This window comes from Dinoponera quadriceps, unplaced genomic scaffold (assembly GCF_001313825.1).
Source record: "Dinoponera quadriceps isolate SergipeBrazil2010 unplaced genomic scaffold, ASM131382v1 scaffold475, whole genome shotgun sequence".
Classification (NCBI taxonomy): Eukaryota; Metazoa; Arthropoda; class Insecta; order Hymenoptera; family Formicidae; genus Dinoponera; species Dinoponera quadriceps.
In genome coordinates this window covers 341,086-356,466 of record NW_014554738.1, presented here as the reverse complement: position 1 = coordinate 356,466, position 15,381 = coordinate 341,086, and the positions used below count along the sequence as shown (strand labels likewise).

General features: G+C 38.7%; 2 protein-coding genes across 4 annotated transcripts; one reads left to right on the top strand and one right to left on the bottom strand.

The window, feature by feature from the left end:
* The first annotated feature begins 2,581 nt into the window (after positions 1-2,581).
* On the top strand, positions 2,582-9,255 carry LOC106741212 (retinoblastoma-like protein 1). 3 transcript variants are annotated; one of them, XM_014612980.1, is made up of 8 exons: positions 2,582-2,914; positions 3,426-3,957; positions 4,096-4,392; positions 5,874-5,971; positions 6,092-6,487; positions 6,587-7,020; positions 7,447-8,416; positions 9,020-9,255. In XM_014612980.1, the coding sequence occupies exons 1-8, from the start codon at positions 2,777-2,779 to the stop codon at positions 9,203-9,205; spliced, it is 3,051 nt and encodes a 1,016-aa protein (XP_014468466.1). In that variant the 5' UTR covers positions 2,582-2,776; the 3' UTR covers positions 9,206-9,255. The 3 variants fall into 3 exon arrangements, with proteins under 3 accessions (XP_014468466.1, XP_014468467.1, XP_014468468.1); XM_014612981.1 differs by having other exon boundaries at positions 2,777-2,914; positions 6,095-6,487; positions 9,020-9,205; XM_014612982.1 differs by lacking the exon at positions 2,582-2,914 and adding an exon at positions 3,229-3,332.
* A 2,135-nt stretch (positions 9,256-11,390) lies between these two features.
* On the bottom strand, positions 11,391-15,066 carry LOC106741213. Its single transcript, XM_014612983.1, has 10 exons — positions 14,973-15,066; positions 14,738-14,841; positions 14,585-14,656; positions 14,424-14,524; positions 14,203-14,306; positions 13,880-14,121; positions 13,584-13,759; positions 13,315-13,459; positions 13,032-13,231; positions 11,391-12,548 (listed from the first exon to the last, which is right to left on the bottom strand). Exons 1-10 carry the CDS (start codon positions 15,061-15,063, stop codon positions 12,329-12,331), a joined length of 1,455 nt encoding a protein of 484 aa, XP_014468469.1. The 5' UTR covers positions 15,064-15,066; the 3' UTR covers positions 11,391-12,328.
* Positions 15,067-15,381: the final 315 nt, after the last annotated feature.

Genomic DNA, 15,381 nt, shown 5'->3' with positions numbered 1-15,381 from the left:
GTGTTGTCGGACATATGAGAGACACCATGGGAGGTGGAATCGAGGCGTTGGATCATTTGGAAAGCCTTGGCGGGACGAATGCGAGGAGTCCGAAGAGAGAGAGAGAGAGAGAACTTGTCTCGAGTCTCGATCGAATCCGCCCGTTTACCGAGTCGAAATTTTCGCCTTGTGTCAAATCTTTAATTCCACAACACAGTCAGAGCTGAGATAGCAAAATAGAGGAAGAATTTTTAATTCTAATAATATAACTTATTTCTACTTTGATGTCTCTGTTGATGTCTCAAATGTCTGTTTTCGCTATTTTAGCGTCAAAATTGGTTCCTCAGGGCAACATTAAAATTAAATCTGTAGAATTAAAAGTTCAAGGGAGAGAATAAATGTGAGTATCGTTGTGATAGGTTTTTATTAGTCTATAAGCTATTTAAGTAAATGCAAACTATCCTTAAAAGTGTCAGAGTAGCATCAACATTTCAACTCAGATTGGGACGCTCGAGATCTCTTTGAGATGACATGAATCGAAATTTTGGCCCTACGTCAATTTTGTGGATCCTGCACTTAAACCTTTAAAATAGTTGTTCCGTAAAGAGAAATTTGGATTTTCAATAGTGATATTATGATATTAAGATCTTTCATAATTTTATTTATTATTTACTGAAAAAAGTACTTTCCTGCAATTTATATTTAACTATCTAAATAATACAAATTAATTTGGGGCGAATTTAAGATAAATGAATACGTAATATTACAAACGAGATATGATTTATTTTTTTTATTAAAACTTTATTTATATGTCAATTGATCTAATAAAGATGCGTACATAATAAAAAATAGCACAAAAATATTTAAATATATGTATAAGCACATATACGAATATTATTATAAGTTGTAAATTTCTTATCGTTATATTTTCAAGGCTAAATGGTGAATAACTATAAAATCTTTGTACAATATCTATATATTAGTCCTTAATATCACAATAGTTTTCCACTAAAATCTTAAGCGTAGAAAAAATTGAAAATAGAAATTAAAAGGAGGAACATTTAAGTTCAAGGAACATATGTAAAAAGTATCAATTTTAGTTGCGAATATCTCAGCTTCCGAACGGTTCATCGTTTCCTAATTTTACAGACACGTGGTTAGTATTTCTATCAATGTACAGTTAAAATTTGGAAGGATCCTTAAAAAAGTAGTTTTACGAACCGACTGGGATAATTCTACAATGTATGTGTATTCCGTCGTTAACGAAGCAACCGTTTGTTGTATTCGTGAAGCGAAGCTTCACGGCGGCTCGTATAACAGTTCTTACGTAGCGTTTGATCTGCTGGCATTGATTAACACGTTTCACCCGTTCGCTTGTAGATGTTTTCTCTATAATCGTTCTTTGCAGTATCTTCTATTTTTTCTTTTATATTTTTTTATTTGTTTCCTTATTAGCTATTCTAGTTCTCCTATATCTACTCTACTTATTCCTTTATATTATATATTTAATTATTATATGAATGTCCACACATGATTCTAATAAATAGTTATGATAAAGTTATGATAAAATATTACATGTTATAGAAAGTCTATATGTTAAAATATTCCCTACGGATCGATTTGATTAATTTACATTGATTTACATTGAAATCCATGTTGAATCTAATGTTATTTTATCGTTTTCTATCCACTATTTCGGCAGGGGCTTAATATCTTTTTAAAGATCATTACGTGATTAACGTCACATGAGTAGATGTACATAAATTATTTGTACACGCTTATGACGTGATTATGATTAATATTATAAAGCCCGTATCAGACTCCAAATTGGAAATTGAGATTGAACTGAAATTTGACCAATCAGTGCAAAGTCCACTAAATCTCACTAAACTTGAGTTAATTTGCACTGATTGGCCAAATTCAATTCAATCTCCAATCTCAATCTCCAATCCGTAATCTGATACAGGCGTAAGATGAAATGGTAACTATTTAGTTTAGCTACATTAGCACAAATATCGATGAAATTACGCTTATTTGACGTGTTTTTGCACGAAACGAAAGAATCTGGCAGAAAAAAACATCGTTCTGCCCGTGAAACGAGATATTAATCGTTAAAGTTGACAACCTAACAGGTTAGGAAATCTGTCATATCGATGAAATGTAGCGACATAGGCATGCTCTGTGGCCACATTAAACTTACTAACTTAATAGACATCCATGCGCAGGGGTCTGTGCTAATCTTCAATGTTTCAATTTAAATATAAGATAAACTCATCGCACATACTTTAATAAGGCGAAAGGTTTCAGTTTCAAGAAGAAACTAAAAACTAAATTTATTATATTTAAATATATAAAATATTATAGTTTTTCTTGTGTCGGCTGGTCGGTATAGCTCGTAGCCAATAGAGACTTGGTCAACCGGCTGCCATCCCAATAAGCGTACAACTTTACCGGAATAACAATGCGTTCATTGGATGGTCGCTCACTGATCGCTTGTGTTTTCTGAACGCAGCCGTTATGTACGGCCGCCTTCAGCCTTCGCTTGCGTTTCCTGAACGCAACCACTGACGCGCGCATCGACGAATACACACGCGAAAAACTGGATGTGCCGAGTACCGGCGGCGACACTACCGGGTTTCCCGCCAACATGGCAAAGAACTTGGCGCTTGTGTCGTTTCCCGCCAAGTCCCCGCGGCAACCTTGTATGGCGCAGCGAAGTTTTTGTATGGCGGTATAAGAGGAGAGTTTATTCCGCCGTTTTTCGTGTCGGATCTTACGCTGGAAATTGAGCGTCGAGATGGGGCAGTCGGACGATATCGAGGATTCGACCTACAGCCGGCATCAGGATCTCTGCCAGAAGCTAAATATGGACGCGGTGGCTGCGTCCGAGGCTTGGAAATCCTACGAAACTATACGGCAGAACTACACTCTCGAGGCAAGTATTTACTCTTTCTCTCTCTTTCTCTTTCCCTCTTTCTTCCTCTCTCTCTTTGTACCTTAGTCGTCCCGACGACGAGGGCCGTTTACACAGACTAGTGTTTTCGACGCCGTGAAACATCGTGACATTTCGCGTCTCTGCGTCGCGTAGTATTACCGAATCGCCGATATTCCCCCGCGAGAACGAAACGAGTCACGGGTGGTTTTCCGCTGCGCGTGTTTCTCATTGAAATTGTTCAAAGCGCGGCGGCTGAAAGTTTGGCGCATCAATCTTGCGAGGGATCGCGTGCGTCTGATCCGAGAATGTTTGTTCACAGTTCTTGCCTTCTCACGATAATCCTCGCCGCGAGAATCCGAATTGTTCTTCATCAGTGTCTCGACACCTTTTCACCCGGAAATCTCTCACTTCTCTCCCAGTAATGCTGCTTCTACATATTTTGTTTCTCCTCTTGATCATGTGACATATTCATTATGTTAGAATCTAAGATATATTTTGAATGCATTTCCAGGGTGACCAGTTGCACTGGATAGGGTGTGCATTGTACGTAGCCTGTAGAAAGTCCTCCATACCCACAGTGGGCAGGACAGGCGCCAACGTAGAAGGCAATTATGTGTCGCTGACGCGTCTCCTGCAACTGTGTAATCTACCATTAATAGAGTTCTTCAAAAAGAGCAAATCATGGGCAGACATGGCCAATATGCCGCAGGACTTTCGCACCAAGATAAAGAAGCTGGAAGGGAATTTCTCGGTCTCTATGGTTATATTTAAGAAATACCAACCGATATTCACGGACATATTCAAAGACCCAAGGGAGGACATCTCAAGGCCTCCTAGATCGAGGAGACACAAGGCAGTGCCTTGCACACCCGTTAGAGTCTTTGAATTCTGTTGGACGTTATTTATATGTATAAAGGGTACAATCCCCGACATCTCAGACGATCTTGTTAATTCCTATCATCTTCTGTTTGTCTGCTGTGATCTCATCTATAGCAATGCTTTGTTAGCGAATAGGAAGGATTTGTTTAATTCTAGTTTCCCTGGTAAGCATTTTCTTTCTCTCACACACACACATACACACACACACACACACACACACACAATCAGTAATCAGCACACTTTGAATTTATATTTGATTCGCGAAAGCATTCTGTATTTTGTCATTCCTCTCTTCTTGATAGGCTTGCCGGCAAATTTCAACGACGAGAACTACACTCCGCCGCAAACGGCAGACTGTATCGTCAGTTTGTTGTGTGAGCGTCACGATGCTATTCCTCTCGAGGCTAAACTAATCAAGGAATATTACATGAAGAATTACATCAACAAACTCTTCAATGAGAAAATTCTACGTGGCGATCAATCCAACTTCTCCGGTATACTGGAAGCTGTGAACTTCGATGGTAACAGCAAAGCAATTAACAAGGCTTACGAGCAACGTGTCCTGAGTGTTGGAGATTTCGATGAGAGAATATTCTTAGGTAAAATTTTTTACCCAAGTTATGTTAGAAACTTATATTTTCTTATGCAAATATCTATACTTCATGTGTTTGTATATATATTTATATTTAATAGTGCTGTATAATTAGCATCGTTAGATGCAAGGAACATGCGTTCGCAACGCGATAAGCTTGTTTTTACAATGCATGCTTTTGCTAGCCTATTATGCTTCTACAATTATTAATACGATTAAGCAAGAATCATTTTTATATAAAACGATAGTTTGCAGTTTGTTCTTAAAAATTTTATTTGCTATCTTAACCCTTTGTTCCCTTTTTTCCTAATTATTGTAATTTCTTGAAGTATTATTTATTTACACACACTCTAAGTCTTTTGGGTTCTCGCTTTGGATGTCTTTCTTTGATGACGTCAAAAGCGACAAATCATATGCTAAATATATGTTACGGTATACGGCAGAGATAAAAGAATATACGCACAAGATGACTCTCTTATTATCGATTTGGCATATTTGTAAAAAATATTCTTTCCTTTAACCTCAACAACCAATAAATAGTCGAAAATTAGTGTAACGTGCAATTTTTTAACCCATATTTCATGATTTTCGCACGTTTTTAACCCATAACTCATGATTTTCATTACGTCAATTTTACGGCTGTTTATTAACTGTTTGATAACTGTTCAAATTAAAAGAAAGCGTCCAGATATTTTTACAAGTGTGCTGAGTCGATCATGAATGCGATTTTGTGCATGTATTGTTTTATCTCCACGCATACCGTGATATATTGTGGTTTGCGATTTGTCACTTCCGACGACATCAAACAAAGACAGCCAAAGCGAGGAACCAAGAGCCTTTTTTTAAAATCCTGTTTATAGAATGGCTCATATCAGCACGATGTAGTCGTGCAAATTACAAACACTTTATATATGTTACTATGAAGCTGAACTTATAGAGAGGCGACCTTTTGAGTTGGGGGGGAAAAAGGGAAAAATTTAAAAAAAGAGTTTTATTACTAAGAATATAATAACCCTGATTTAATCTATTATTTCTTTTTCTCTTTTAACAAATTTGTGTTTGTGCTTTGTCACGGTTGTGCTTTACAGCAGAGTGGAGGAGAGTAAGAATGATGAGAATATCACGTTCGGATATATTCAGCCAAAATATTGCTAAGCATGTAGTCTCACAAGGTGGGTTTGTAAGAATTTGCGAGCATGATTGACCTGTGTGTTTCATTAAATTTCCTTTCTTCTCTATTTATTAATCGCATATTTTTGTCAACTTGATATTTTTATACTTTACGCTGTAGCTAATCAGTTCTTCTCTATTTATTAATCGCACATTTTTGTCAACTTGATATTTTTATACTTTACGCTGTAGCTAATCAGTATAATCATAGAAATGCATCTTGTGAAATGCGAAATGTGCAATGTATGTGGTGGTAAGATTGTATTTCATAAATTACTAAGCGAAATTTTAACATTGGTTTACGATTCTTACCTTCAGGTCACGACGCTAGTGAGAATATCGGCTCGTCCACGCAAATGATGAACATCGACGATTTCCACGAACAGTTGCAGATGAAGAAAGAACAGCACGCCGGGGTAAATTTAAGGAGAAGACCAACATCCGCTTAGACACTTTTATTCTCTTAAGATGACATATGCGTACATACATTCTTTTCCCGTGCAAATTGGAGAGTGGATAACTTAACATTCTTCCAGCAGATACAATATTTGGTGCCTCCTACGCCACTGACCGGCCGTAGATATCTTCGATCCAAGGATATGTCCAATATGATAACGCCGGTGTCGACAGCGACTCAGAGCGTCATTAAGTTGCAAGCCTTGATAGCTGGACAGTCTGCACCGAGTGAAGGTCTCTTGCAAATGCTCAATAATTGCTCCCAAGATGTCAAGCCTTTGATCGAGTCGAAGGTCAAGCAACTCGGCGAACTGTTCTGTGCGAATTATAACAACAATGCGAGTGCCGCCGCGAATGACAACTCGAAGTCGGATTTTGGCAAAAAACGTCTTCTCATGGGTCAGACTCTGTTTTATAAACTCTTGGAAATGATCTTGAACGATGAAAAGCGTAAGAAGCCGAATTACGATATGACTGTAAGTTCGATAAAAAAAAAAAAAAAACACCGTGATCAACAATTGATTTCGAAGAGGTCGACAACTTTATCTTACGTATCGATATCTTGTCTGTCGCAGAATCTCCTTTCAAACGAACATTTCATTCAGTGTCTGTTCGCTTGCTGCCTCGAAATAGTGGTATATTCGTACAAGAGCAACGACAAAGTGTTCCCGTGGATACTGAGAGCCTTGAATCTCGATGCATACTATTTCTACAAGGTCATAGAAATTATTGTGAGAACCGAGGATCAGCTGTCGCGGGAGGTTGTCAAGCATCTAAATCAGATCGAGGAGAAGATACTGGAGTCGCTGGCTTGGCAGAGCGACAGTCCTCTGTGGCAGACCATCGAATCTCTGGCGGATGGCGTGCCGAGCTGCGAGGAAGTGTCTCTGCCCGGAACTTTGGAGACCGTCGATCCGAACACACCTGGGCAACCTGTATTAAGACGAATCGCTCTTGATCGGGGCGCTCATCATGATGTTCAGAGTCCGATCTCTTCTGCTTCAGAGAGGTATGATTCAACTCAGAATTTGAACGCTGATTTCCCGCTGTTAGTTGGTTGGTCGAGGAGTTAAAGAAAAACATTTGGATATTTTCACGAGTGTATGCTGAATCGATCACGAGCGTCACTTTGTACATATATTTTTCTTTATCTTCGCGTAATATCACGATATATTTTGGCATACGATTTCTCGCTTCTGACGTCATCAAGTGAGCGACAACCGTAGCGGAAGCCTTAATTTATGATGAAATGAAACGTGAATCGTTCTACACTGTTGTCATTTGTAGGTGTATTCTGTAATTTTTAACAACTTTCAATGCAGCTTTACTGTTATGTTACATCTGTGCAATGACAACGACACCGACCTTAGTTACAGAATAGATCTATTTTTTTTTTTTTAATCAAGAACAATACGAGGAATCGTTCACCGTTTAGATTTCAGTCTCCCATCGCGGTATCTGGCATAGCGAAGAAACGGTTGTTCCCGGACAACAGAAGTACCGGTCAAAGTGTGCTGCGAGTCGGGCAGAGTGTACTGTCTTCGAAGGTCATGATAGACGGTAACCAAAGGATACTCCTGGTGCCGGATCAGATCGCAGTTTCGAAAGCGTCGGTTACACAGGCATCGAGCAGCGGCACAGCCGTGGTACAGCAAGCTGTGCAGGCGTCGAACAGGGACGCGGTTAGACCGAGGAGAACGGGCTCTGTCGCGCTGTTTTTCCGGAAGTTCTACAATCTAGCCTGCGTGCGCATGCAGGACCTGTGCAATTCGCTGGAGATCGAGGAGGAGGAGGACAAGAAGAAGATCTGGACGATTTTCGAGTATTCGATCAAGGAGCGTACCAAGTTAATGAAAGACCGGCATCTCGATCAGATATTAATGTGTGCAACCTACGTAATATGTAAGCTCGTGAAGATGGAGAAGAATTCGTTCACCGAGATCATGCGGTGTTACCGTCTGCAGCCACAGGCGGAGTCACACATCTACAGGTCGGTGCTGATCGATAAGGTCTCGGGTAACGAGCAGCCGACAACCGTCCCCGGCGGCAGCGAGAGACCAACGGAGGGCAACGGCGCGTTGCCGGAGAAGAACGCGACCCCACCGACCCCGACGAACATGATTGGAACATCGCAGAACTTCGACGGCGTGACGCGCGGCGACCTGATCAAATTTTACAACACGATATACGTGCCGGAGGTGAAGGAATTCGCGAATCGATTTGGCTCGACTCGCGGCAGCGTTATGAATCTCTCGCTGAGCCCCCTGCCAAAGGGAAAGCCGCCCGCTAGCTCGCCCGTGAGGCGCGTCACCAGCAGTATCATGACGCGCACCTTAGATCCGAAAGCTATCAGCGCGTCGCCGGCGCCGCAATTAAGTTATTGCTTCAGTCGCAGCCCCGCCAAGGTAAAGAGTCCGTGTAAATTTATATCCCGGTCCTACGATTGGTGTTTGAAGCCTCAAGATATTGACCAATCACAGTTGACTATTCGCACTCGACTGTGACCGGTCAATTTCTCGAGGCTTTAAAACACCTATCGCAGACCGGGATCAACTTCGAACTCTTCAATCAAAATATTTCGGAGGGAGAAATCACACGTGACTCCAGGGCCAATAAGAGCCAACGTACGAGTATTTTAATGTGATACAATCATCAGTAATGATTTTGTTGCACCGAAATATCCGTGTATCGTTTACCTCCTATTAGACTTTTGATCATTTCTTCTGATGGAATATCTACAGAATTTTCCTGGCAATTTTTACGTGTGTGATTTTCGCAACGTCAAAGTTTAGTTCTCAATAGGAAAGACTAGGTAGGGAAACTTATTTTTTTGGAAAATGACGCGTTATCTTTATTCGTGGACCAAAGTAACTCTTTACCGTTACTTAAGAAGCAACGAATCATTACAATTTTTATTACTTATTAATACTTTTAATACCTTTTTACTAATTTTAATATTTTTTAAATATATAAACATCTAATTTTCTAACGTTCTTCTCGTTTTTCAGGACTTAGAAGCCATCAATAGAATGATGATATCCGTTGATGCGAGAAAAGGCGTGGGGAAGCGATTACTTACGGACGACACCGACGTAGAAATGGCCGAGGCTACATCCCCTACCAAAAAGACAACGACTTTTGTCGCGCGGAAGTTAGAAAATATTATCGGCGAGCGACGAACGCAAAATCAATAAGCGAAATGTGGTAAAAAAAAAAATAAAGCGTTAAAACTATTCGTAACTTACAACAGGACAGGAAAAACTTCTGATCTGCTTTTTACTTGCACTCAATTGGCTTGCGAAGAAAGAGGTTGTCTGCATAGACTAAGTTTATGAAACGATTTCTCGGCTGTGTAGCGTAAAAGCAATTGAGACGTTCGTTTCTCAGGTATAGTCATTCTACTAGCAAATCGAAGGAAGGGCTCGTCTTTCGCGTTACATAAGGATATACTATAATATTGTTTGTAATTATATTTAGTGTAAAGTCAGAATTCAATTTCCAGTATTCTTTTCGTTGACTTACCAGAGAGTAGGCTATCCTTTGTTAATTTATAGTTTACTGAGCCAAACTGTCTTTCAATACTTTCAAATACAAAGACATTAGGATTATAACGATTGAGACATTTATAACATATGCATATTAACGTTATCCGTCAATTATTTCACGCATCCTTTGAACGTGATTGACTCGTGAAACATGATTTCTTAATGTATACATTATTATTTTTTGATCATGTTATGTAAAACTTACATTAATCAAGGTAGTTTACCAAATTTTGTCACAATATATGCATGTGTATGCGTATAAGTATTAAGAAAATGAAATTATTACTTTATATACGCATATGTATATTTATAAATAGGAAGTACGGAAGGGAGAGAAAATGTATGGAAAATTCAAGAATACAGTATGATAGGTGGCATCATCGTAACAGTAAACTGTAATTCACGTTACAATATACAAGTCGGTTCGCCATTACCGAGAAATATTTCAATGATGGATTTTCCGACACGAAATACGAGATTTATTTTTACCGAACGTAAAAACTATTATTTATCGTTAAAATATTCTTTGGTGGAAAACCTCTTTGTGTACAAATATTTTAAATTTGTAAAATAAAAGGAGGAAGTTAAATAAAAGAAAAATTATGATATTATAAAATAGCTCTCATTTGGCCAATTCCGTGCGATTTTTGCCGATGGATGGCTACCACTTGTCAACTATAAGTAGCTCTTATTTTCTGTTGTAATCGATTCTCGTTCACTACATTATCTCTTGCAACGATATAACTTGGTCGATATTCACAGCATCGTTTGGTTATGTATATCTATCACACTGGAAATTATTCTGGCTATTCCAAGAACGCATTGCCACTTCTAAGATGAAATTATTACTATACTTCCTATCACGATCGAAGCCTGTATTATGTTTGTAAAGAAAATAAGTTTCAGTTATACTTGGTAAAAGCGATAATGCTTTTAACGATAGATTTAAGCTCACAAACAAAGCAACGAGTACTCGTATCAAATACAAATACCACTTGGATGAGATATTCAATTGTCATCTACTTTCTTTAGAAAAGGATCATAAAAAGCGAGAGATAAATATAATAAATCATAATGATAAAGCCATGCGGCTGCATTTATCAGAAAGACGTATTTTCTATCTTGAAAAGTGTTATAAATTATTTCTAACTTTTGAAATTTAAGTTATCTAAGATCAAAAGAAAAAGAGAGGAACTATTGGTATAGGAAATGTAAATATTTCTAAATTCAACGCCATGATCTCATTAATCTGTCTAATTATCGAACAATGTGTATAAAATGAGGGCTGTAAAATTAAGGATGAAAGACAATTATTGTATTTCTCGTGTTACTCGAAGAACTTCGTTATCGCGTTTTACCGCTTCTATCGATTGCAAAATTATACGCTGCTTCGCTCAATGAATTTTATCGCCTACTTTTACTATTTAAATTAATTTATATCGAATTATCGAGATATACTTGATTTAGGACTGGATTCAGACGAAAAATACAGTTTTTGAGAAACCATCTCTCTTTGCTACAAAATTTGCGTCTAAAGAGGCAACTCTCCTTAAAAATATACAGCTTCTCTTATATAATGTAAAAAGTTATCGATATGACGATGAATTGCTATTAATATCTTCTATGTATATAGTACTGTAACAGGAAATGAATCGGTGATACAATAAAAAAGTTTAAACCTTACTTTAGAATTTGTAACACCACCATAATTAAATTTTGTCACGAGTATTTTTTACAGAGTGTGTTGTAATATGTTATCCAACTCTAGTACGTAAGAGATTAAATTATTCGAAGCAGAACTAGATTTATAATATGAAATAAAGGACTACGAAACTTGAAATTATTTTTTTTATTTGAAATTTTCTGCATTTCCTTGCAATTTTTCTTTTTCATTCTCTTGGAATCTTAGGTAAGTACATTGTACATAGGATGACCAACTCTCGATCAGCCAATTATCGGCGGGATATCGACTTCAAAAAATCGGGACATAATCAAAAAAACCAGATAGGGTGACGTCAAATGACGTTAATGATATCTTATTGACATTTCTAACATCAATCATAATCAGTCATTAAGACGTCTTTAAACATTATAAGCAAACGTAATACGAAGAAAAATAAATATATAGCTCTTTTTATTTCTAAATAAGTTTGATCAATACAATTATATAGTTATTAAAAGAAAAAGTTGAAAAAAATTTTCGAGGAAGCTAACACAATTTTTACAGTATTTCAAATTGAAAAAGCAGCTAAATTGTGAAGATTAAGAAATATACATTATACGTATTTTCTTTAGTGAAAACAGGTTTTGAAATTTTATTTCCGTGATGTGATATACACTCTCGTCACGAAATATCAAAATATTCATATTTTCTTTGTATTACATACATATGTATACAGATAAAATTAACAAAACAAGGTTTATTTATATATAATACAACACGTTTCTTTCTGAATCATTATTAAATATATCCTAAAATAATCTTGAAAAAGAATATACGCTAAATTGATCCTTAAAATAATATGTATCTCAATAACATTTTATAGATTAATTTTGGTTGCATTGTGGATGTCCCAAGGATCACAGATGGACAATCTTAGAAATCTAAAATCCTAGAATATCCTGAGAATATTTCCAGATATAACTCGAGGCGCTCGTTCCCTCGTTTTCGGGATATTCTGAGAAAATGGGAATAAAACTGGATATCCTCAGGTTATCCCACTTATCTCGGAAGAATGTCCGCAGAAGACCTCCGTGTGTTGCCTGGGAAGATTAAGATTCCGTTGTGTTCTCTTGCTGCTCTTCCAGTTCTTCGGGTTTCTCCTCGTCGTCCGATTGCGTTTCCTCCACAGCAGTAACGTCCGGGAAGTACAGTTTCGACTCTTCGGTAGCCTTCTCCGGGTTTTCGCTCACATGAAACGGTCCGATCCCGGCGAAGCCCAAAAATGCCTCGCAACCTACTTTCTTCACCGTGCAGACGAAAATTTCGTAACTGCAAGATGAGGGAATAATTCGGTATGCAAACAAAATAAAGCTGGACATGCATTGAGCGAACGAGCAACGGACGAATAGCAAATTCAACATTCGCTGTTACGCGAATTCGCCTTGGATTGGATTAATATATAATTTTGGACCCAACAATACAAACAAATCACAGCTCAAAGTGAAACAAACGAACAACGAACGCCAAAGTTAACATACGAACATTCGTTTTCGATGTCCGTCCCCTGTTTTCCGCTCAGTATGTGACCGGTTTAAGCTAAGTCACTGCAAAATATGACAAGAACTGAAGAACTCTGTGCAACTTGGATGTAATTAATGAAGATCCGAAGAAGTTAATAATCCAATCTTTCTAATGTCGAAATTCTCATTAGCGTTCCGAGCTCTTAGATTTCACAGTGCACTTCTCTAAGTTCCGGTGAGAGAAAGTCACATCGCCGTTGCGCTGAATCCTTCGATTAGAACGGAATAATACCCTGTCTTTTCTTCCTTGTTCGTCTCAAACGCCTCTATACTTTTGGCGATCATTTTAGCCTCGGGCGGCTTATCGTACTCGAATACACCGAAATCGATAACGTCGTCATTGAACATTTCCAGTACCATTTTTAAGTCATTTTTGCGCGTGTAATCGTATTTGAAGACGATTATCGGCACGTTTGCCATCTTATCTTCGTACTGTGAATAATATGCATATACATGTATACACCATTTATCTAATTAAATTAAACAACTTCTATCTGCTAATGTCTGCTACTTACCGGATATGTCATATTAGTGTAAACGTTGAATATCGTGCGGAAAACGACTGCCTTATTTCTAGGATTCGGTGGTGTCCAAATGAAAGGAAATTTTTTATTTTCCTTGTCAAGGACTTCGAAAGCCGGACAATGCCTTCCGGCGTAGCTATGAAAGTAAGAGTTAATTTTAATAATACATTAACTATATATTTATATATATATAAAAGGCTGTCTATTGGTAAAAACTGCATGGAATTATTGGCCGAGCCAATATTAATAAGGCAGATTACCACTCTTCGGTCAGTTCATCTTCCGACTCCGGTAACGTCGGTTGGTCGAACAGGATACTGAAAAGGTAATTGTGAACGTCGAGATCCTTCTTTTCCTCGGCGATCTTCAGCCGTATGAACATACATTTGCCGTCGAGCAGCAATTGCTTGACGTACTCCGAGAAGTTGTACATCGACTGTATACGTTTCGAATTGAAAAAAAAAACAATCTATTTTTATCAACACTGCAACGCCAACGTTTCATTGTTAACGCATTGATGATTTCGCGGTAGAAATTTTCGGGAGGAGAGAAATACCTCGTCGAGTATCTGACGGAGCAGATCCTCGTTCAGCCGTTTACGCAATTCTTGTTCCACCGTGTAACACTCCGGCAATAATTCCTCGACTAGCTCCACGTACGGTGGACTCGCCTTCTTATCCCTTCTGCGTCCTTCTTCGTCTTTAAATATCCACGGAAACAACAGCAGACAGGTCTCGTTGCACAATGACGCCGTCAGATGCAGCATTTCCGCCTCGTATCTCGCTTTAGCCTCGGCCTCTATGCTCACGATATTTCTGTTGGCATCACCTCAACGGACGCGAACACCGATGCGATCACCTCAATTCAAACTTACTTTACCTTTCCGGGACTTTCTTGCAGTCTCTTTGGCTATCTTAGTCTCCTCCTGGATCTTTAATCGCGTCACTTCCTCCGGGCTTCTCTCCCAAACGTCCATCGAGAATCTGTAGGATGCGGCAGGGTGAGATTCAGCACTAGCAAAAGGAGGCTCATTGTTCAAATAAATATGCTAATAAATTTGCAATATCCTTTAAGAGGATGTTCTTATATCTGAGACGTACTCGTGCTGATCGCCGTTTTGAACCCTTTCGAGCTCTGTTGTCAGCATTTTCACAAATTGCGGACAGTGCGCCCCGAACATTAAGTTGATCATTCGCCCTTCCTATCAGGAAAGCAACGATGCGATAATTATCTTTACGCATTCACACGCTAGTGTACTTACGTGAATGAACATCCACGTCGGCTCGCTCTTTCCCTGAAACCTCCGCAGGTCGGTGACGCGATCGCAGCTCACCTGGAAATTCACTCGGTAAATCGGAAACTCGCGCATTCCGCCTGATGAAACGTAATTTGAATTTTCTTCTACGACTATTACCGTGGCATAGCTCAACGCGTCACCTCCAATCTCCATCTTGATCTTCTTCAAGATGCTCACCATGCCTGTGCAAGGACCGCTCCAGTCCGAGTATATGTCCACAACTGAACAACATCGACAATACCAAAAGCTACTTGATTCCGCCCTCGCGAGGAAATTGAAATGAACATAGAAGCGAATGGAAGATGGTGGAAAAGAATTCCTCTCACAATGATGAAATCTATCAAAACCTCACCTATTAATCCCTTCCGTTTTAGCATCTTCGCCCATTCCTCGTCGTTCAAGACCTCCGTTTGCAGCGCCGCCGGCGCTGTCTTCTTCGCCATTCTCTTCGTCGTCTTCCTGCCACCCTGAAGCAAAAGATTAATCGATTAGTTACAATTATCGGTGACAATGATCTCTTTTGAAATTTGTCCTCGTAATAAGATTCTTTCATAGGATGGATGTCTTCCAGATATTCTTCCAGACCATCTCTTTCGCATCGCGTCTTCTTCCTTATTATTTATCGTAAGTTCATCGTACAATTAATATGTAATGTAATAATTAATAAATAATATATAATGTGATTCCTCTTTTCTTATATCTTCCCAACTACAAATTGAACTCTGCGTTCTACCCGCTTGCGGCGCAACATCTTCGAGATT

Bases quoted from the DNA above. Each gene is read 5' to 3' on its own strand.
- LOC106741212 (XM_014612980.1), top strand. From the start codon at position 2,777: ATGGGGCAGTCGGACGATATCGAGGATTCGACCTACAGCCGGCATCAG. The intron at 2,915-3,425 runs GCAAGTATTTAC...ATGCATTTCCAG, and splicing joins GGCAGAACTACACTCTCGAG to GGTGACCAGTTGCACTGGAT. The intron at 8,417-9,019 runs GTAAAGAGTCCG...CTCGTTTTTCAG, and splicing joins TCAGTCGCAGCCCCGCCAAG to GACTTAGAAGCCATCAATAG.
- LOC106741213 (XM_014612983.1), bottom strand. From the start codon at position 15,063: ATGGCGAAGAAGACAGCGCCGGCGGCGCTGCAAACGGAGGTCTTGAAC. The intron at 14,525-14,584 runs GTAAGTACACTA...CTTTCCTGATAG, and splicing joins CGACGTGGATGTTCATTCAC to GAAGGGCGAATGATCAACTT. The intron at 12,549-13,031 runs GTATTATTCCGT...CTCATCTTGCAG, and splicing joins AACAAGGAAGAAAAGACAGG to TTACGAAATTTTCGTCTGCA.